General features: G+C 38.4%; 1 protein-coding gene across 4 annotated transcripts in view; it reads right to left on the bottom strand.

Annotated features, from left to right (window-relative positions):
- Positions 1-1,981: 1,981 nt before the first annotated feature.
- Positions 1,982-21,969, bottom strand: part of EPS15L1 (epidermal growth factor receptor pathway substrate 15 like 1) — a 46,426-nt gene continuing 26,438 nt past the window's right edge. For 3 of the 4 annotated variants that reach the window (XM_014260321.2, XM_014260322.2, XM_014260323.2), the window contains 2 exons: positions 10,702-10,907; positions 1,982-6,242 (listed from right to left, as the gene is read on the bottom strand). In XM_014260321.2, coding sequence (XP_014115796.1) covers positions 6,096-6,242; positions 10,702-10,907 — 353 coding nt within the window. In that variant the 3' untranslated portion in view covers positions 1,982-6,095. The remainder of the gene's footprint in view (positions 6,243-10,701; positions 10,908-21,969) is intronic. The other variant, XM_014260325.2, reaches the window with a different exon arrangement.

The raw sequence follows: 21,969 nt of genomic DNA, 5'->3' as shown, positions 1-21,969 counted from the left end.
GCCTGTTGACATGAGCATAAACCTCAACAACACAGAAACTGCAGGTGAACTAACCTGGTACAGGTTTATAACTAAAGAGAGTAGCACTTCAAATCACTTTTACTTTGGTTTCTTGCACTTCTTACAGCTAAGAGCATACCTGGAGTTCTGACTCATTATGTCACCAAGAAACATCTGGAATATTATTTGGGATATGATCTGTGACATTTAGTTTATCAGGTGAATAGCTACTGAGTCTGAGGCTTAAAACAAAACACACACAAAAATATCCTCAGATCCCAACAACTTCTTTTTTACAGCCTATGTGCAACGACAGCATAAGTGTTATCTTAATTATTTTAAATTATATTGAAAAATAAGGGATATAGAGTGCTTGGATGTTCTTTCTGTAGGTGCAAGGGATAGGCAGAGAGCACAGGGCTTTTTCATTCTGAAAATTGTGATCAAGGAACTTTATGGAAGTTAAACAGCAGAAATATATTATGTTTGCTGCTGGCAGAGTCCTGTGAAATTTCATCAGTTAGGAAGGCTACAGCAGTTTTAAAAGATGCTGCATCAGCAATAAAAAGTTTTAATTGTGGTCATTACATTAAAAAAAAATGCCAACCAGACAGGAGGGAAAAGATACTCAGAGTGACTGCACTCATAGTCACATACCACAGATGGGAGATTCAGCAATTCCAGAGATAATCCTGATGGCACTCCCAGAGTAGGGGTGGCACTGACGACTCCAGGAGTTCAGAATTCCAAGAGGCGACCTGGGCTTGGGACATACTTAGGCTCAGTCAATAAATGCTACAGTTGTGTTTGAGGTTTAACAATTGGGTTCAGACCTTGGACAGCCTTTAGCATCAAATTTCCACATCCTGAACAGAATGGTGATGCTTTTCTCCCTTTCTCAGTGAAGGGGCTCTTAAGCCACAGTGGGTACAGGGGGGTCCTTTCAGATTAAGCCCAGACGACGTGGATTAAGGAAAGCATTTGGGAAAGCATACAGATGAGAATGCTGTGTATGTCAGACCCCAGACCACTTGAGTGGGAGTAACGCATGGAGCGCTGGGCCATGGTTTTATAAGAGATGAGAAGCACAACATGAGAAGAATTGGGTAGGGAATTGTGCTCATCTGTCACACACTGCAGTCAAATCCTCCAAAATGTCAATGTACTAAAAATATTGCATAGAAACCTGCCTTGGCAACCTGCTGCTCACTTTGGCCAGGTGAGCAGGAGCAGCCAGTGAACAGCTGGGAGAAGAATGAGTCAAAGTGAATAAATGGAACAGCCCAATAGTGAGGTGTGTTTTTCCAGCCAGCCAAAGGTTGTCTCTAGTGATCTCCCCAAGCATTCCTGGTGTAAATTGCCAGGACATCCAGCATTGCTGCACACAATTTGCTTGGAAAGGCTGTGGCATTGGATTTGGGACTGGTCTCAGCCCAAATCTGACTGGGACAAGGAAGAAAGGGAAGGACAGGAGGGAAAATAGTGCAGAGGGCACCAGCCAACAAGAAAAAGATTTCAGTGCAGAGAACAGAACTGTTATTCAAAGCAAGATTCATGAATGTAAAATAAAAACTTGTGAAATTTTGGACAAAAAAAAAAAGGTAAAGAAAGAGTGCTGAAATCTCAGAGCTCCAAAAAGTAACTTTCATTTATTATATTAAACAATAACATTTCTCTTATTATATTAAACAATAAACACATGAGATGGGTTAAAATTAAAATACCTTACAATTTGTTATAACATTTGAAAGATAAATATAACCACAATAATGTACATACTTGGAGATATTAGTCAGATTTAGGTCAACATTGCAGTTTCTGCTTTGTGTTTCCACCTTTTTCAGGTCAGACTGAAGAATGATATATATTAAAAGGGACACTAGAAGAGTACTCTGTACTTGCAATGGCAGAAGAAACCACAGTCACTAGAAGCTTTCCTTTGAAATTTAAAGGGAGAGGCAAAAGTTGGAAGAAACAAAAATTCCATTTTATAACAAATTAGCCTTTATTTATAAAACTTTCAAGTAAAAAGAGCAGTATATCAACTGATCAAACAGGTGTCAATGAATTATAGTTAACATATCTACTCTAAAAATAAATCTTCTATGATTCCATCATACTCCAAGCAAAATTCCTTCCTAAGAAAAGATGGTTATTGTGAAGTCTACATAGATGCAATATATAACCAAATATATTTTGCATAACCAAAAACTTGGCTGTTCCACTAGTATAGGAAGATAATTCAATTAGATCATTAACAGCAGAGATCAATTCACTTCAACAGAGTTCCAGCTCTAAATGAGGATTAAGCAGAAATGAAATTCCTGAGAGGGAGGAATAAAATGCAGAAGAAAGGAGAAATCAAACTCTTACACAAGGGAAAGAAACAATTCTACTTGGACCAAAACGCCTTGGGCCATGGTTCTACAGAACAAATATTCTTCTCAATGGAGAAACACTAAAGAAGAAATAGTAACCCCAAAAGGATTATAAGAAGAATTCAAGAAAAGTGCATTATCTTTGAGCATAAGATGACTAAATAATTTCTACAATAGTGCCAACAGATTTCACAGATGGGAATTAAAAATAAAAAGGCTTACATAGACACAGCTTGGAATTTCCTACACTTTGAGAACACAGTACATAGAACAAGATATAAGGAGGATTGATGACCCTCATAGGGCAGAGGTTCCATGAAGAAAATTTGCCTATATAAAAATATTTCATACAGCATTGTTGTGGAAGTATGACTTTTATGAGCATCTTTTTTTATTGCAGGGTGACTGGGAGGTTTTACAGCAAGACAATTCGAAGTTAACTGAGGGAAATCAGGCAAATCAAGGCAAATGTGAACACACAGTTCTGTGAAGGGTCACGTGGTAATTCAATATCTGTGTCCTATGTGCACTGTCCGCACTTGTAGGTTCAACGTGAATAATTGTCTATCTGTCCTGTTTAACTGTTGTGCCTCAGTGCTCTGTGCAATCCAGGGCTTTCCATGAGTCATTCCAGTAGTATATATTCTGTATAAAACATGTTTGCCACCATAAAACCCTGCTAAACTCTTAGTAATTGCTCAAGGTTCCACAGAGTCTAATAATTTATCTAAGCAGAAAGAGGAATCACCCCCACTGTTTCCTCTAAGCCAAACATGCAATGGATATTCATTTCTCCTGAAGTAAAAGCTTGGGTAGAAATGGAGGAAAAACAGAACTGGAATCCAGATGACAATTATGTGCAACCAATATAACTAGAATGTAACAAGAAAAACATGTTTCCCACCTTTGCCTGTGACTGTTTGGGGTGTGTGTATGGGAACAGATCCTTAGAAATAAACTTTTTAGAAAGGGGAAAAAAAGGAAAGAGGGAAGTGAGACTACAAGCAAACATAGGAAAAAATTCATTGCGTCAGCCCAGAGAAGAAAGATGACACGCAAGATGAGCAGTTGAGCCTACATTCTAAACAGATCCTCTAAAAACTACAAAGAATGTGAAATTACATCCAGTGCAAATGATTACTACTTTCTGCCAGGGTTCTCTTACACCTGGCACAGCTAATGGACACAGTTTTTCATGTCAATGAAAGAAATTTTGATACAAATTGATTAGAAATCATTTATCTTCTTTTCTTTAACCGGGACGTTGAAATTCTCAGAGCCATGAGCTAATCTGAATTTCTGTAAAGATTCCAATTCTGTATCCATCTGTGGTTACAAAATTCATACATACACACAAGCTTTAATATATAGAATATATATGCATATTCTACATATTCACTGTATATACACATTTTATGTACAACACAAGGAGCTATATAGCAGATATAGCACGTGGACATGTAGAGTATATACACACACTATGATTACATTATACAATTATATATATATATATGTATATGTATATATATATGTATATGTATATACACACACACATACATGACACAAATAATATGGATCTCACTGTACACTGTATATGCACTGGGGGTATTCACATTTTCCATATCTTACATTGTACATATTTTCTCTGCCCAAATAGCAACAGGTCTGTTTGTGCTTTAAATTTTACTGGTCTGGAGGAAGAAGAGCAATGTCTTGCAATAAAGTTTTGCCTCAAAAAGCAAATGCAGGTATTGCACAAACACTGAGTTACAGCATGGGGAAAGAATGTGGGGAATCTTCCTTTTTGTATGAAAAACTATATTAAATACAAAGCAAGAAATCATAGCTAGGTTTTCTTCTGCTGCAGTGACAACATTTTGAATCAAGAGTGTTTCAGTAAATTTAAGGTTCCTACATCTAATACTGTGCATAGACAATATGTTGTGTTCTGTCCTTGTTCATTTGTTGTGGCTCTTAAAAATAACATCCTAAACACAGATAGATGTGTGTGCCTGCACACTCACCCACCCACCTAGCTCCCCACAAAAGCCTGAGACTACAAATGCCACGTCTTGGCTGCATTTCAGAGCTGAAAACTACCAAGATGCTTTAAACGATCCAATCTGACTCCTCTGTGTAAGGAAAGCATCCAGGATAAGGCAATTCCAACAGAACAGGGAAAGATTGTTTTCATTCACTGAGCAGGCACTGTCATTGTAGTATGAAAATAAAAGTAAGGAAGCAAGGACATAAAAAATAGAAATGCATTAAAGATGATGAAGGAATACCACATTAAAAAAAAAAAGAGAAAATGTTGTAAGATAAGGGCCGCATCAGTAAAAACACAGAATGTAAAGCTTTTGTATTCCCAGAGAAAAAAGGGCAGGAAAGAAGACTGAGGACATTTAAAAATTCTGTGCTAGATCCCTACTGTATGAGACAGAAAATTCCAAGGCAAACACAGCTGAAGTTTTAGAATTCCTGTAATCAGAAAAGGCATTTCTAGGAAGCAAATTAATTCACAGACTTATTTTTTCTATGACATGTCAAACACATTCTGTATTCTCTTTTCCAGGTGGAAGCGTTCAGTGCATATAAAGCCTGTTCCTACCCGGTCTGAGTACTGCAAGCTGTATTTTAGAGCCAACCCAGACAGTGCTGCCAGAACTGATGTGTGAATGTGTATTTGGCAACTAAAATCTGATTCAACTTGGCTTCATTTCAGCTAAATCTGCTTGATCTGTAACCCCAAAGAGGTGGAATTGAAGAAGCAGAGGTAGAGACTGTCCCAGAGAGTCACTTGAGTAACACAACCTAGTCTGTGTGCTGGGAGTTGGAGTAAATGAGAGTACGATGAGTTGCAGGGGTGAGCACTCCTCAAACATGGCAACTTTTCTACCACTTGATGTTTTGATGTCACATTAAAGCAGTACTCAAATGTGTATCACCGTCTTGCAATTCTGTTTACATACAATAAAGCAAATTTTTACTTCATAATTTAACTGCTAAATTATTTATCCCATTTACTACAAATGAATTAACTCCCTCTTTTAGTCACATGTAATTATTAAAACTCAGTGTGAATGAATGATTAAATTAGAAGAACTACTGATTTCTAGAGTCTTCAAATTCGTACTGTTTTACAGAGTTCTCTGTATCCATCATATATAAATTGTCAGATTCTTTTGCAAAAGCCACAACTTCTGGATAAAAAGGGACCATCTAATAATGAATTTATGCTTTCACACAGATGATGCAGAAGTACTGATTAGCCTACCATGAATTATTAAATAGATGTAACAAGTGAAAGCTAATTCTGTAAATATTATCTTTTTATGACATTTTCTTTGAAATCCATACTGCAGCTTGAAAGACCCAGTGGAATTCAGGTTATAAAAAAACAGATTCACAAGCTGCAGTTTACTCTATGCAACATTTGTGTTTTGGATAAAGAAACTTTCAGTACCTTAGGATTATACGTTAAATTTCTTACAAGCAATAAATTTTATCTAGAACATATAATACAGCTTATACAGTGTTTCTTGCAGATTATGCACTTGAGAAGCCACACAGAGCCTGGTTGGACACAACCAGCCAGTCCTGTTTAGATCTGAAGATGACTAAAATTATTTTCACAATATAAACCAACGATTTAGTATTTTTATAAAAGCCTTGTTCCAAGGTTTCTCTTAAAAAGGGTGAAACCCAAGACCCTCTTTAAGAGTTTGGCATGTCAGCCTTACTGAGTGCAATAGCCAACTCAAGGTCTTCTTGTTCTTGTCTCCGCAATCGAGCCAGTCTTTCCTGCTCTGCTTTTTCACTCTCTCGCTTTGCCCAGGCCAGCTGCTGTTCCTCATTTCCAAACTAAAAAATGAAAATGGAAAATTAATTATTAAAGTTACCAATCAGCTCAAAGAAATTATGCAAAAAATACAAAGAATCAGAATTATTAAAATATACAGCTCAAGTACACCAGGCTGTCTTAGGGCAGTTCTAGACTGACAAAGAAATGCACTCACTGGTTTCCTCACTTCATCCTTTATTTCCTTATTTTCTTCCTCCTTCATTTCCTCCCTTATCTCTTTAACTCCTCATTACTTCCTTACTTAGTTTATACGCTTAGTTTCTTCCTCCTCCCACCTGGAAATTAACCCACATGGGATGCAAGTCCTTGCATCTGTGGCTCACTCGGGTGTGTAAACAGCAAAAAAAACCCTCCACAAGCACAAAAAAAGGAAATGAATGGTTTGGAAGCACAGCAACTACAACCATTTTTAAGAATAAATAGCTGGTAAAAGCTGGTAAATACTTGGTAAAGCTAATAGCTTGCTCTTGTGCAACTGCACAACAGAGAGTTTTATTGCGGTAGTTCCTGCTAAGGGTGAGGGGTTTGATAAGTGATTTTGGACGCTGCTGACATGTGGGAAGTTTTATCACCAAATCAAAAGTTACCAAAAGTGCTTCTGTTGCTGTTCATAAAATACACAGAGTTTCACCAGTAAGAAATAATGTGAGAGAATCCAATTTACTTCAGAAGAGAACACTAAGAAAAGAATCACACTTTACAACATTCAGGTCCTAAACCTGTTTGGGCTTCCCAAAACACAAGTACAGTGCTGCAAAATTATATTCTAGTATTTACCATTGAAAGATGCAAAAGTTCGCTTGTTTGAACTTTTTGAAAATCTGAAACTATTTCATTGAAATCATAACAATTTCAAATGCAAACATAATCTGTTCCCAGTTAATTTTAGCATTTGCTGAGGAGGAGGATGGGAACAGCTGTATGCAAATGTTTGCATTAAAGCCCACTTCTAAAATATGCTTTGTGCCATTTTTTTTCTTTTGGCGATTTTTTTGGTGTGCATGCAGGAAAACATATTATTTGAGTTTTTTGAGGAGAAAAATTTCAGCTGGATGTATACTGCAAAAATTCTTTGTGGCCCAGGACACAGTGACTCTGAGCAGAGTCTGCTGTGCCATGGCAAAAACTGATGTAGTTACACCTGCCCAGACTGACTTGAAATATTGAACTGAGTGTTAAAATGCAAGCTTCAGTGTTAAACCCTGCCTAGCTGCACAAACACTATGTGATGGCCCCACCCCAGCCTCCTCCTCCTCCACTCTGCAGTGTATCTGTAATTTTTATTTTTGATATATTTTGAAATCAATCTACCTATTTTAATTTCTTTCAACCCAAGCTCAATTCTCATTTACTCATAATTTAATCATGCCTCTGGATGCCTATCATTCCTCCTTTAATTTCTCCCGGTATGCCTTTTGAGATGATTTGATGCAAAAAACACCCAAGCTTTTCTTCATGCAATATCTCTGCTTTCATTGCTATAGAAATTTAGATGAAAAACTTTGCATTTGATGTTACTGAAATGCAACAGAAGTGGTACAGACACAAATGGAAGCAGGAATTCTCTGCTTAGTCCAGGAATTCAGGTAAGTCTAACAGCTGGGATGGAGAATGAACTGTAAGTATTTTCAGAAATACAAGACACTTTGTCAAACTATTTGGGATATTTTTTTAATGTTGAGAAACCAGTTTTACTTCTATAGCTTCCATTCTAAGATAAGGCTTCCAAAGTTTATGAGAGTCCCAATTATAACTTGTTTATGGGACACAAGTTATATTTTTGTGGTTAAAAGTGCTGAGTGGAAAAAATAAAAAGTAAAAATAGGCAAATGATTCATTGGAAACAAATCTGGATGTGCCTCATTACAAGTGATTGGCACAAAGTACAATTTTCAGGAGATAACTCTCAACAGTGAGTAGTGAAGTAAGTACAGAACAGTTCAATAGTGCCACAGATTCTTGCACAGATTGCCTATAAAAGGATGACTTACAGGTAATTTAATACAATAACCATTTTTTTGCATATGTCCAGGTTTCAACAAGTCTATAAATATGTCACACGTGTAATTGCATTAAACCCATCCTTTTCTTTTTCAGAAATACAGTCAGACCCAAGGCATAGATGAGGAAACCAGCAGACTGCAGCAAGACCAATCAAATCTCAAAAAGCTTCACTAACTTGTGTGTACTGAATTAGCAGCTAGTACTGACACAAAAAGTTTATTCGTAAGTGTTCTGTTTCTTGGAAATTTAAACACTTTCTGTTGGCAAAAAAAAAGTGGCTTTTCTTGTTGTTCTGTAAACTGCAGCTGGAACACAGAAATATCTGAAATCTTAGCTACCAAAAGACTGTTTTGTTCCAATGAATCATATTTAGTGACAACAACAAAGTTAAGAACGCAATGAAAGTATCTGCAAACTCTGGATGCGTGAATTTGCCAGTGTGTCAAAAAAGCACCAGATTGTCCTACTAAAATATAATGATGAAAGTTCCCATGTTCTTTCTTACAACAGTCAAGAATTAAAATTAAAAATTAAGTTGTTTGATTATTCATGTTCTACATGATTCTGTTCTCAGATTCCATGGATTCAAATTAGATGTCAAAAATCCTCTCAAAGTAAGACTGATTTTCATTTCCACTATGAACAAAGTTTCCCAACCATGAGGCAAAGAGAAGCACAATATTCTCAATGATTTCAAGGTAACTGGTACATTCAAAACATCATACAGAAGGATTAGGAATTGTCAAGTGTAGCAGCATAACTGTGCCATGGAAAAGGAAAAAACTCCATGAACTGAGGAGAAAAGGGATTAAATCTGTCTTTTCAGCCAAATTCAGTCAACACTTCTTTTTTTTTTTTTTTTTCCCTACAAGAGGAGAAATTAATTCAGAAAACTTTAAATTTAAAGTTCAAATTTTAAAAATTTATTTCATTTGATGAAATGCCGTTTAACGGGAATTATTTAGTGGCTACTGCTCATTATCTCATTTTTCCTACTTGTTCCTTATCTTCTAAAGTTTATCTGAGAACTGGATGGCACAGCAAATTTGACCCTGCAGCACCCACTAGGATTGGGACCAGAGATTTTGGTTAATCTTTTGATACAATCACTCAGAGTAAACCACATTTTAACTTAAGAAATACAGTCTGGATTTCTTAATGTAAAGTAAGATGACAATAACTGGGTAACAGTCATTCCATTCCATCATTTGTCTTTCTTTGCAGGAAGAAATTAGATATTGTTGAAGAAACTTCAGATAAAGCAGGTTTAATGTCTTATTTTTATTAAGAATGTCATCAGTTTGTATACAATCAGAATTTAACTGTGCAAATCCAACTAGCTGTGGTCAAACATACAACAAATCTTGAACTTGACGTTTCAGAAGTGATAAATTAAAGTCCTGAGGCCAACTAAAGTCTGCACAGATGACTTCAGCTAACAATATCAAATAGGAAAGTGATACACATTTAATATTAAATAATAATTAGGAACCTCCCCCCCAAAACATTAAAAAGAAACAACCTGAAAGATTCAGTTTAAGTATCTCCCCTTGTTAAACAGTGACCTGTGTCCAGCAGAGTTAAGGAACAGAATAAGTTTGCAATTTTACTGCGTGGCAATGTAAGAGAACAAAAACATGTGAAAGGAGGAAGAAGCCTGAGGCTGTGGATGGGACAGATTCTATCCACTTATGGAAGCAATAAGAACCACAGCACCATTGCATTTACAATGGTTCCCAATTCCAGCATTAAAACCAAAGTTGGACTTTGGAAACCCCAATATTTTTAAATTAATGGCTTTGTTTTCAAACCTTCTGGGACTGTCTTTTTGGAGTGCAGTGTGGACCTTTCTATCTCGGTTCTATGAAACCTTTTTGTTTTCTCTGTCTTTTCTACAACATCAGTAACAGGAACAAAATCCAACAGCTAAATTTTCAATCTCTGTCTCATCTGTGTCTCTCTATGACCACATTCCATCATATACAGTAAACGTTGCAACAGGATTGTCAGAACTTTCTCCATAACCAGTTACAAGTACTTATTAGAAACTTTTCCTTTAAGGATTTGCTTCTCAGGATATGGTGAAATTGCTATAGAAATGTTTTCATCAATTGGTTTTGAGTCTTTACATCATTGGCTCCCAAAAATCTGTTTACAAAATGGCCTCCATGCAACAAAAGCAATACACAGATTCTGCTACAAAGAATTTGAGAGTAAAGGCACACTGTACTAAAATAATTTAAATGCACGTAAAGCCTTGAAAATTTAGTATGAAACTTCTTTTTTATTGAAATAATGCCTTTTTATTACAGAAATATTAATACAAAAACAATGAGGACAGCTGAGAGACAGAAGCCAGGGAACAGTAGGTTTGTAGGTAAGACAGAAACCCAACAGAGACTGCTGCAAGCAGAGCAGAAAGTGGTTTGCTCAGAGACAAGGAACTTAACTTACAGAGCTGAAGTCTGCAAACCCCAAGGAAGAGTCTTTAGAAGTTTTACTTGAAGAGGAGGGAGCAAATGGATCTTTTCCACTAAATGGGTCCCCAAACCCCTTTTTACTTTGAAACAGGTCACTGCTGTCAGCCCCAAATGGCTGGAATGGATCATGGGGCTTGGGAAAATCTGTAGACCCAAGGTGGCTTACAGGAGTACTTTTACCTGGAAAGTTTAGGAAAAAAAAAACAAAAGGAGAAAAAGAGAAGTTACTTACCATGGACAGTGCAAAGCCCTGAAATAGGAAACTGTGCTATATACTCTAGCATCATCCATCCTTCTTGGGGTAGGTGGAAATTTAACCAAATATAATGGTAGTTATTTCTCAGTGCATATCATCTAAAGCAGTTATTTTATTTAAATGGATTTATTATCTTATACATACAAAAATACTAATACCATCAAGATTTTAAATGACGAAACCCATTACAAAGACATTTGGTCAGAAAAAATTGACAAGTATGACTTTGATTTTCCAGGATTAGAGATATTTCAAGTTTAAGTTTGGTATTTTACAGAAGAAAAAATAAAAAAAAAGTGTATCACTAAAGATAAGTCACGTTATATAGGATTAAAGAGTAACTTAGCTGTCACTTTACAGAATGCCTGCATTCTGCTTTTTTTTCCTGGAACTGGTTTATCCTTCTATCATCACATACACAAAGAAAAGAAAAGGAGGCTGATTAAGAAATCACCTCTCTGAGGCGTTTGCTCCACAACTCGCCTTCTGCAGGTGACTGTTTGTTCTTATATTCCACCCCAAAAACAAATGAAATCACAGGAATTATTGTGTATGCTCATAAATAATATGTGTATATTTCATTTGTTGCAATTAAAGCCTCAATGGTTGATTTTTAATTCCCCTTGCCAAAAGATTATTTTGTGAGGTTAAATAACTAAACAGATAAATATATTTCTCCCCCACCCACCCCACCTTAAAAAAAAAAAAAGATTGCTCCTGACAAGTGTTCATCCAGCTTCCAGGGAAAATATTCCTTGTGTGATCATTCTTGATTGCAATGTGTTAACTCGATAAAGGAAAATCTAGAAGCATTCTTAAAGTAAACAAATACTTGCAACTTCCTGCGTAATAAACTGAATTCCATACATTATTTGTAGTAATAGAGCTGTTTTGAAATGTCCAATTTAATAGGAATCTTATAATTTATTCTCATTATGACATACACACCACGAAAGCACAGAGAAATGGAATCAAACCCCAAATTTCAGAGTGTACTTGGCACATCTAAGTCATAGCCTGGGAGCTTTTCAGAAAGCACTTTAGTACGTGCTCATGAACTTTGTAATATATGCTCAGATCTGTGGAAATACTTTTATCAAAGGGAAATAAAGATCAGCAAGCTTGCACTAAATAAATTACCAATCCAGCAACTTCCAGTAAATCCCTGCTCAGCCTCTCCTACCCCAGGGCCAGCCAAAAAGCCATCCTCCCTTGTACTCAGCTGGCCTCTATTCCCCAAAGCCAGAGGCACATGTGGACAGGGAGCTGAAGGAATTGGGTATACAGGGAACTGAGGAAATCAGGTTTACGTGGACCTGAGGAAATCACGCAGACTCTCATTAGTGCAGTGTCAACGTCAGACTCTGATGCAACAGAGGCACCACTGGCAGACATTGAGCTGCATAGAAAGTGGGAAGCAAAGAAGTCCCCAGCTGAACAAGCGGACAGAGAGAGACATGGAAAACAAGGCACGTGCAGGCAGAGATAGAACTGGATTTGTTTAGTTCTGACAGTGTTTGAGGGGAACCTGATCATAGTCCTGCAAGTCTTCCATAGGAAAAAGGTGAATGGATTTAGACTGGACCAAAAGAGATACACATCAACAATTTTTTTCAACATTTTTAAAACTAAAGGGTCTCCAGACTGCCCAGGGAACCTATCACATTCATAGTTGGAAGGGACCCACAGGGATCATCCAGTGCAAGCTCTGGCCCTGCACAGCCACCACAACAATCCCATTCTGAGAGCGTTGTCCAAATGCTCCTTGATCTCTGGCAGCCTCAGGGGCATGAGCATTGATCTGGGGAGCCATTCTATCAACACATCCACAAGATTTGAAAAAGCTTCTAGAAGTAACACTGATTCAGCTACCTTGAAGCTGGAAGATAAAGCAGATCTTTTAAAACTAACCCTAACCCAGCACTATTTTCCATGGTTCAGTACATGCTTCATCCTGGATAAGATACATGACGTAGATATACAGATCCCCTGGCAGAAAACCACCTGTGCAACTCCTAAAGTGAGGCAGATGAGGCCAGTGCTTTGTCCTTCATGGAAGGAAGTGACACAATATACAGGAAATTGCCCTCCTCACAAGCACGGACCCTCCCTCACTCCAACCTGACTTTTCACAGGCCACGTTTTGCTCTCTGGAATGCAGTGTCGCACTTATATCCTGCCCGTTCCCGTGACCTCCAGATCTCACCACTGCCACAGCCATCCCATGCCAGGGGACACAAAAACCTGTCAAGGGATGAGCAACTCAGCATTCGTATGTAATGCTCCACATAGAAGAGCAACTTATTTTAACTTGTTTTAAATTAGAGTCACAGAATTCCAGAATGGCTTGGGTTGGAAGGTACCTTAAAGCTCATTCAGTTCTAACCCCCTGCCATGGGCAGGGACATCTTCCACTAGACTGGGTTGCTCCAAGCTCCATCCAAACTGGCCTTGGAGAATTAAGTATCTGCATTTCCAACTTCTGCTCAAGGCAAAAAAGAGCCCTCTACATTATTTCTCTTCTTCTCTTGCCAGTTACCAGCAAGGAAATTCCCCCTCATACTTCACCCTGTATTGCCCTAAACCAATTTGGATTGCTGGAGGCAAAACTGACCCATTTTAAGATGCCCTTTTCTTAGATTAAATCTTCTGCTAGCAAAACCACTATGTGGAATTGGTGACTATTAACACAAACGCTGGGTTTCCAACGTATTTGTTCAGCAAGACTGGTTTTTCCGGGTGGCCTGTTTAAGGTTTTTGCACAAAGCCCCAGGTGGTTTTGAACCTGCACAGAGCATCAGGGTTTCTCGTGCTTCATCTTCACGAAAGATCACAAAGAATCACTTTGTTGTAGAGGAAATGCAATGCCACCATGAAATGAGAGTTACTGCTAATAATATTGAAAGCTTTCATTTTACACACTGAGTGCCATTTTCTTCAGATTTTTAGATGTTAAAGAATAAAATAGAGTGATAATTTTTCTGTTTTGAAAAGTGTGAGGGAAACCCTTATGCAATCAGGTTTATCTTTTGCAGAGCAATTTTAAGGGCAGCACCTACTCTGAATACATCAGCCCTACCATGCACAAGAATCTTCAATGAGCCCTACAATCACAGAACCTCGAGCTGGAAGAGATCCATGAGGACCATCAAGTCAAACTCCAAGTCCAATTCTTTCTTTTAGTGCCCTTTGTACATTGCTTACAGTTTGCTTGATCCTGCCACACTCTGCAAACATGGTTTTGAGGCCTGGCAGAAGTTTGTTTGGTTCAGTTATATGTTCAAATTTACTCATATATTAGACACAAATTAGTAGTAATAACACCAGCACTATCTTTCTGATATCTTTGCTGACTTACAGCAAGTGTAAGTCTCCCATTGTAGCGAGTGTACATGAAACTACACGAAGATTTCTGTAGTCCCATGTTTAGTGTGTCAGGAATGTTGGTACGGAATTTCTATAACATAAAGCAAAAGTACCCAAACCACAGTAAAAGGTTACCAGCTGTACTGATGGACATTGGTAAAATTGCAATACTGCACAATACAGTCATAACTAAGATTGCAATAATCTTCTACTTGCTGGAAAACATTGTATTTTACATGACTCTGCTCATCATTCTGAGGTATGGCAGGCAAACAGCTGTAACCCTTATTTGATTTTTCTGCTAATAGTTTTAGGGAAAAAAAGTTCAGAAAAAAGCAAAACAGGTCCTATTCTGAAACCACAGCAGTTTCAGCAGTTACCCAAGTGGTGCACCCAAACCACACAGAGGACTCACTTCAGCAAAAAGAGATGATGAACAAAATGGTTTACCACAGCAAGTGCTGTTACTTAGACTGAACTCCACCCATACAAAGGGTTTATCTAATTTCATGCCCCACAGCAAACTTGAGTTTGGAGGGCTGGGATCTGTATTTCAAAGCAAATATAACCTCACTGGTAGGATGCAAACACAAAATTTGTCTTACTGAATCACAAGATATTGACAACAAAGCAAAATATTTAGAGCTGTCTCAATATTCTATGTTTCAGTGCTGGGTCTGACTTTCTGCTTAGAAGAGGATCTTGCTGAATGATAAGAAGCAGCCTTTTTCCTGCCTTTGAAGCCTGGATGGATCATGCTCATGGGGCAAATGGGACAGAGTGGAAATGGCACAACTTTAAACTTGCGCTAAACAAGGGCACCTTTCCAGGAAACTTTCTAAACTGAAAAATATCCTTTAAGAAGTCAGAGTTGTGCTGCAGAGGATAAGGAGTGATAGGGTGAGTTAAGTCCATACCTGTGATTGTATCTGAATATATAATCCTAGGATTTCCACCTCTCCTGTTTTTCACATGGCAGAAGAAGCCTCAGGTGCCTCCCAGCACATCTTTCTCTTGGTAGTTTACCAAATTTATATCTCATTCCAAACTTACTCAGCATGTTTTCCACCATCCTGTTAAAAATATGCAGCTCTTCCTGTCATGCACAGTAAAACCTTCATCAACTGAACTTTACAAACAGAAAAATGATTACCAGTTTCAAACTCTGCCTGAAGGTTAGTTACATTAAACTAAATTTTCCACAGAATACTTGGAGGTCTTTGTCTTCAACAGGGGCTATTTCTATGCTGTATTTAAAACTCAACTATTTGATGATAATGTTCTTTGCAAAAAATCACAACATGTTTTTTGTAACAGAAGGGAGAAGTTTTCCCATGTAAAACCCCTTCAGAACTGTTTTTGCTTCATATTTGCAAAGTTTGCACCTTGAGTTCACTGAAAACTTTTGCTTAAGAGAAATATTCTGACAATCTACAAACTTCTTGAAAGGTGAGAAATCATTACACCTTCAGCCCAACAATCTCTCTCTGAATCTGCTCTGAAACAGCTTCTGGACAACCTCTTTCAACCATCAGTACTGAAATATCTTTACTCTGAGAGGCCAGCATAAACAAGAGAACCAAAGCGTGAATGGAATTTTTAGCTTGTGGCCAGGCAGGTGCTCCACCCATTAGTCATTTATCCTACACAACAAGGGATGCCTGTGTTCTAATGCAACTGTCAGGTCTTCTAGAACGCGTGAAAAATAAAAAAAACTTTTCCTGTCAGTCACAACTTTGAGGCTGATTTTCTCACTCTTGACTGCAGATGAGGGGAAAAATAAAGGTAAACAGGCACCATGGTACTTCTGAATAACTTTGGGTGCTGTAAAAGTTCTAAGGAAACAGGTGTGTGGTATCACGCAGAAATAAACATCCCAACATCCCAACCGTGATCTCACAATGAGTAAAGAACAGAAATCTATATACCCTGCTCTAGACCAAATGATTGATTCTCACAGCTTCAATAAATCTACATAATTTAGAGTTAAATCTAAATTAAATTAAGGGAATTATATGACATTATTTTTTTTCAGATTAACACAATCCTTTCTTTTGTTGCTAACTCCTGATTACATCCATTATTCCTAACATGGCTTCTTTCTTTTAAAACTTATCTAACTAAACACATAGAGCAAACTTCTGCATGGGGACACTGTACATGATGCAAGTGAAAAAAAAAGTCCACAAAAACGTGATGCGTTTAAACACTAAGTATTCACAAGACATCATTTTCTTTCAAGAACTGAACTCAGTAAATGCATAAGACAAAGCATTCAGACTTTGGCCTGCATTTATAAGTAAGATACTGAACAAATTGTGAAGTCTTAATTTTGATTTAGTTGAGACACTTAGGCAAATAAACTAATGAAATCCATTTGTATGTCCAACTCAAAAAGTAGCAAAGATCTAAGCTTTCTTTACCACACTGTAAAGTGTCAATATGAGGTCAACATGTACTGACAGTGCTCCTGAGCTGCCTTAAAGATGAAAAATAAGTGTAAAATTGCAAAAACAGTCAAACCATAAATGCCTTAAATTTAGAGAAGTAACACATACAAAAAAGAACTATATTTATCTTTGACATGAAGGAGGAGGAAGCATCAAACACAAAGGAAGGGAGCAGCAAAAGCTGCACAAATATCGCCTGCACTGCCCTGAGCTGGGCTAGCAGCTGGTTATACACAGAAGGAACAAGAGGCTTCTGAAATGGTCCCAAGAGTACAAAAGACATCCCCCAAAGAGTGAATCTAAAACTTTCAGTTGGACATTCCTGGTCCAGGGAAACCTGGAATATGTCTGCATACATGTGATTATCTGGGTATCTACTCACTAAAGCTTTGATATCAAAGTGCCATCAGAACACGCTCTTTCAGGCTCCCTCCATAACTGTGAGCACTTGAGTGGGGAAATCTATCTGCAATTTCCATTGCAAGCTCCCTGCACTACAGGAACTGAACAATAAGATGCTCTGCTGGTAATTTTTCTTGCACTTCTAGCTTCTCTGGGGCCAACAATAGCCTTCTGCAACCACACTTCTAAGAAGAGGCAAAGGATGGCCACGCCAAATTAGGGAATTAGTGTTTCTGTGGATGATAGATTACAACATCCAGTGCAGCTATAAGCTTTCAGACTGGTTCAATAAACACAATATTAAGATCCTGAAGACCTGTTAAGGTCTTAAACCCCTGACCCCTTTTTATTTTTTTTAAGTTACCAACAGGTTCAGATATTGTTTATCAGCTAGTTGGCAAGATGAAAAAACAGGATCTGATCAGCGAGCTTTTGCTTGAATCAGCCTTTTCGGTCTTTTTTGGCAGGACAGCAAAATATAGCTAGGAGTCTTGTAATAATTTATTTGGTGAAATACTGAACCCTAACACCTTGACTGATTAAATTTATTACCAGCAGCATTATTACTATTATTTTGTAATAATTTCTAGTCACTCAAACACTGTGAAAACCTTTGTGTTTGCACTGAGGTCTGGAGCTCCACAGAACCAGGCCTCTCTGGGGGATCAGGGTCATGCTTCCTAACCCAAGGCGGGCTACTGTCCCCTACACTTTTCCAGTATTTTAACATTTCAAAACCGTAACAAGTAATAAAAACACTGTGAGAACAAAACTGAAGTCCTTAGCTCAAAAAGGTTAACACAGAGGTGTTAACCACTAACCTCTGAAATGCCAATATTCAGTTGCCATCACAGACCAGAGCTACAAAAAATAAATGTATCACAAAACAAAGCTGAAGTTTTTGACAGACTCCCCCTGTCCGGTCTGGAATCGTAATTTACCAGTGGAATTTATTTTAATATCTGTATTTCAAATAGCAGCCAAGTAACTCCACTAATTTATTTCTTACACAGGATGAATTCAATATATTATTCCTTAAAATTTACTCAGTGGTTGTGGACTCCTCAACCCTGGAATTGTTCAAGGCCAGTTTGGATGAAGCTTGGAACAACCTGGTCTAGTGGAAGGTGTCCCTGCCCAAGGCAAGGGGGTTAGAATTGGACGATCTTTAATGTCTCTTCCAGCATGTATCAGTCTGAGATTCTATGATTCTATACATTCCAAGTTACATAGTGTTTTTCTGCTATTTACATATTGTCACCCCAAAGAAAAACTGAATTTTTAAAGTGCATTAGCATTTAAGAAGTTCACTATTAATATAATACTCACTACATCTATTATTCACTAATATACAATAATACAATATAAATTATAACATCTACACAAGCTAAAAAAAGGCAGAATGTTAGAATAATTGCGTGGATTAAATACTCATTGTAAGAAAGCAGCACACTGAAATTGAAATATGTATTGTCTTCCTGTGTTTTTAGGACTTTTATTCTTTCAGTGTTAAAAAGGTGAAAACCACTATAAGCAAGCAATAAAAAAATAGGAAAAGGTTGAAGGTTTCACACTGCTCTGTGCTGAAGGTTCTTCCACTAGTATCACACAACCCCAGAACAGTTTGAGTGGGAAGGACCTCGGAGCTCATCCAGTGCCACCCCTGCCATGAGCAGAGACACCTTCCACTATCCCAGGGTGCTTCAAGCCCCATCCAGCCTGGCCCTGGACACTTCCTGGAATGGGGCAGCCACAGCCTCTCTAGGCAATCTGTGTCAGTGTCTTGCTCCCCTCACAGAGAAGAATTTCTTTCCAACATCCCACCTAGCCCTCTTCTCTGTCAGTGTGATGCCATCCCCTCATGTCCTGTCACTTCAGGCTCTTGCAAATAGTCTCTTTCCAGCTTTCTTCTGGGCTCCCTTCAGGTACTGGATTAGGTCAGTTAGGTCAGCCCAAAGATTTTCTTCTCCAGGTTGAAAAAATCCCAATTCTTTCAGCACTTCCTCATAGCAGAGCTGCTCCATCCCTCTGATCATCTTGGTGCTCTGTCTGGACTTGCTCCAACACTTTCATGTCCCTCCTGTGCTGGGCACCCAAGAGACAGATACATTTTTGGTCCTTGAGCTTGAGGACTCACTCTTCTTCCTGAGAGTCTTGACCGCTATGTCTTGAGTGATTCTGAATGATTCAAGCATCCTCCACTGCTCCTCAGTAAACACTACCTGCCCATTATACTCAAGCTTCTTTCTAAATACTTCTCTTAACTTGGAATCTGGGAATTCCACCAGGGATAGGCTTCCCTTGTGTATACTGCCTCAAAATTGAGCATGTTTCTGCAGCAAGGTAAGAGCGCTGCCAACGCAAGTCATGGAAACACTGAGAGTGCCAGTTTGGAGGCTCCAGGGTGACTTTTGCATGAGAAGCCATTTTGAACCTACTGCCAGTTCTAGGGTTCTCCATGCATCCTGAAATTTGGGCAGTTCATCCATCACTCCTGGAATCAGGATTAAGGCAGAATCACATTCATCCAAGAACTCACTGATGGCAAAAAATGTTGTCTCTGAGCTTCTCTGGCAGCCACGTTCCCCTGGACCATCATTAGCTGAGCACAGCCAGTAACATTTGTTTGGAGGTTGCCAACTAGTACCTGGTGACACCGACTGTATCCCGTCATTTTAGTACCATGCAGGAATACTGAGTGGCAGATATGGAGCATGGGTCACTGAATGCACCAGCAGCTTTAAAGGCACTAATCTATCTCTTTGACACTTGGGTATGTGAGTTACCTCTCCCATCCCTAAGGAGGCCTTACAGGAATACTCAGTAGTAAAACCCAAGACAATGCATCATTGGGAATTGATTGTATCCTACAACTCGGTGTGCCTTGTTCCCTTGGAAGCCAGGTCACAAACCCCTGTTGTGGTGCTAACTTGATGGGGAAAGGACTCTCATGTCCGAAAGGGCATACAAAAGGCAGATACAGCACCACACAGCTCAATGCCTGTGTCTTCTCCTCACATCTTTAATGTACAGGATTACAGTAAGGCAAGGCATGGCCTGCTGTAATAGGAGGGGTCAAGTGTCGTTCGTCCTCCCTGGATATAGAGTGGCTTCCTTCAGGAACTTGAGGGCCTGACAAGGAGTCCAGAGCATAGAGAGTAATGTGTCAGATGCTTGTCAGTAGTGGTTAGTGTCATTGGTTAACAGCACTGCTATAACCGCAATGTGGAATGCATGGGGCTGCACTGAAAGGAAGTGGTAAGGGTGGGGCATAAGCACTAGGTCCCACGATCAAAGCACTAGAGCATTTTACTTATAACCCAATCACTGACACCCACACAGCAACTTCCTGTACTTTAAAAAAAAAAAAAGAAAAAAAAAAATCTGTTTCTCTCGTTCTGTAATCAACAACTTTTACCTAGAAACTAGTTAGCGGTGAACTCTGACTGATTTCAATCTGCAGCTCACAGCAGAAAACATAATTTTTAATCTGTGAGAACCTACAAGAGCCATTTTAACCGACAGGTTTCAGTCTACCAGTTCTTTCAGATTTTTTTATCCTTAATTACACAGAAGTCCCATAAACCCTGAGAACCTGCATAAGAAATAGAAAGCAAGCAGAAGTTTGGTAGTGATGAACACCACAGGCAGTCCTCTGCCAGAAAATAAAATATACTTATAAATCTACAAAACTCAGCAATGTTTTACGGGAGTTTGAGAAAATTATGTGCAGTGGAATATAAATCCTTGTCACAGGGCACCTTTGTTTAAGAATGCTGAGATACGTTACTATTATTTGCTTTCTGTTTATCATAGCTCATTACACAAAGCACTGACATTTCTTTGGTGCTTTTTGAGCATTATTCAAGATATAACATCAATAAATTCATAAAACGTTCCACTCCTCTCCAGTTAGACGAGTTCTCCAATGCAAGTTCTCCATTAGCACCTGGTGAACATCAAATTACTCCAGCCAAGTCCTAGGGGAGCCCTATGAAACCTAATGTGCATTAAGAACTTCATGGAGATGAATACCTTCCTGAAGGTAAAGAACACACACACACATTTTCTTGGGGATTTTCATTAGAACAGTCTTGTCAGAAGAGCTAAAGAACTTTTTCTTGGCTGATCTTCCTCAACCTAAAGAGAATCTTAAACCATGTACAGGACAGAGATAGTGATTTTCCAAATCTTTCCATGAACACTAAGTTGGAGCTTTGAGGTACACTGGTGTCTAGGCTTGCCACTTCTGGAACCACTTCTCCTTGCTATTCTCTACTGGATTCACTGAGTTATTAACCTTCCTCCAATTCTCTTTAAAGATTCTGCACTTAACCTCTAAACACTTATACTGAAAAAATACTCAGTAGAGTATTTTACCATAAAAACAAACATGAGATTTCTCTTGGACTAAGCAAGGATGAGATCAGGACTTTGAAACATCTAAAAGATCTTGACAGACTGGTCAACAATAGAGAAAGAAAGAAGGAAAATTATTTATGATGAACAAAACAAACTTAAGGCTGAGATTCTACCCAAGATACAACTCTAATTAAATAATCTCATGATTGTCATAGCCTCTCTTAATCTTAGTATTGAAGAAGGGAAAGATATGGATCTGAAGGGTGCCTATTCCACGCCACACAATAAGGGTTTGCCTATCACTGCCTAATAGAACGAATCAGAGAGAGCTGTGAACTGAACTATCTGCTAATACATTCAGGTCACAGCTGCTCCTCAATATTCCAGCTGTGAAAAAACCCAAATA

This window comes from Pseudopodoces humilis, chromosome 28 (assembly GCF_049639895.1).
Source record: "Pseudopodoces humilis isolate 2021_Gansu_Grassland_sample_001 chromosome 28, ASM4963989v1, whole genome shotgun sequence".
NCBI classification, from domain to species: domain Eukaryota; kingdom Metazoa; phylum Chordata; class Aves; order Passeriformes; family Paridae; genus Pseudopodoces; species Pseudopodoces humilis.
Note: the sequence above shows the minus strand (reverse complement) of the source record. Positions and strands in the feature narration are given on the sequence as shown.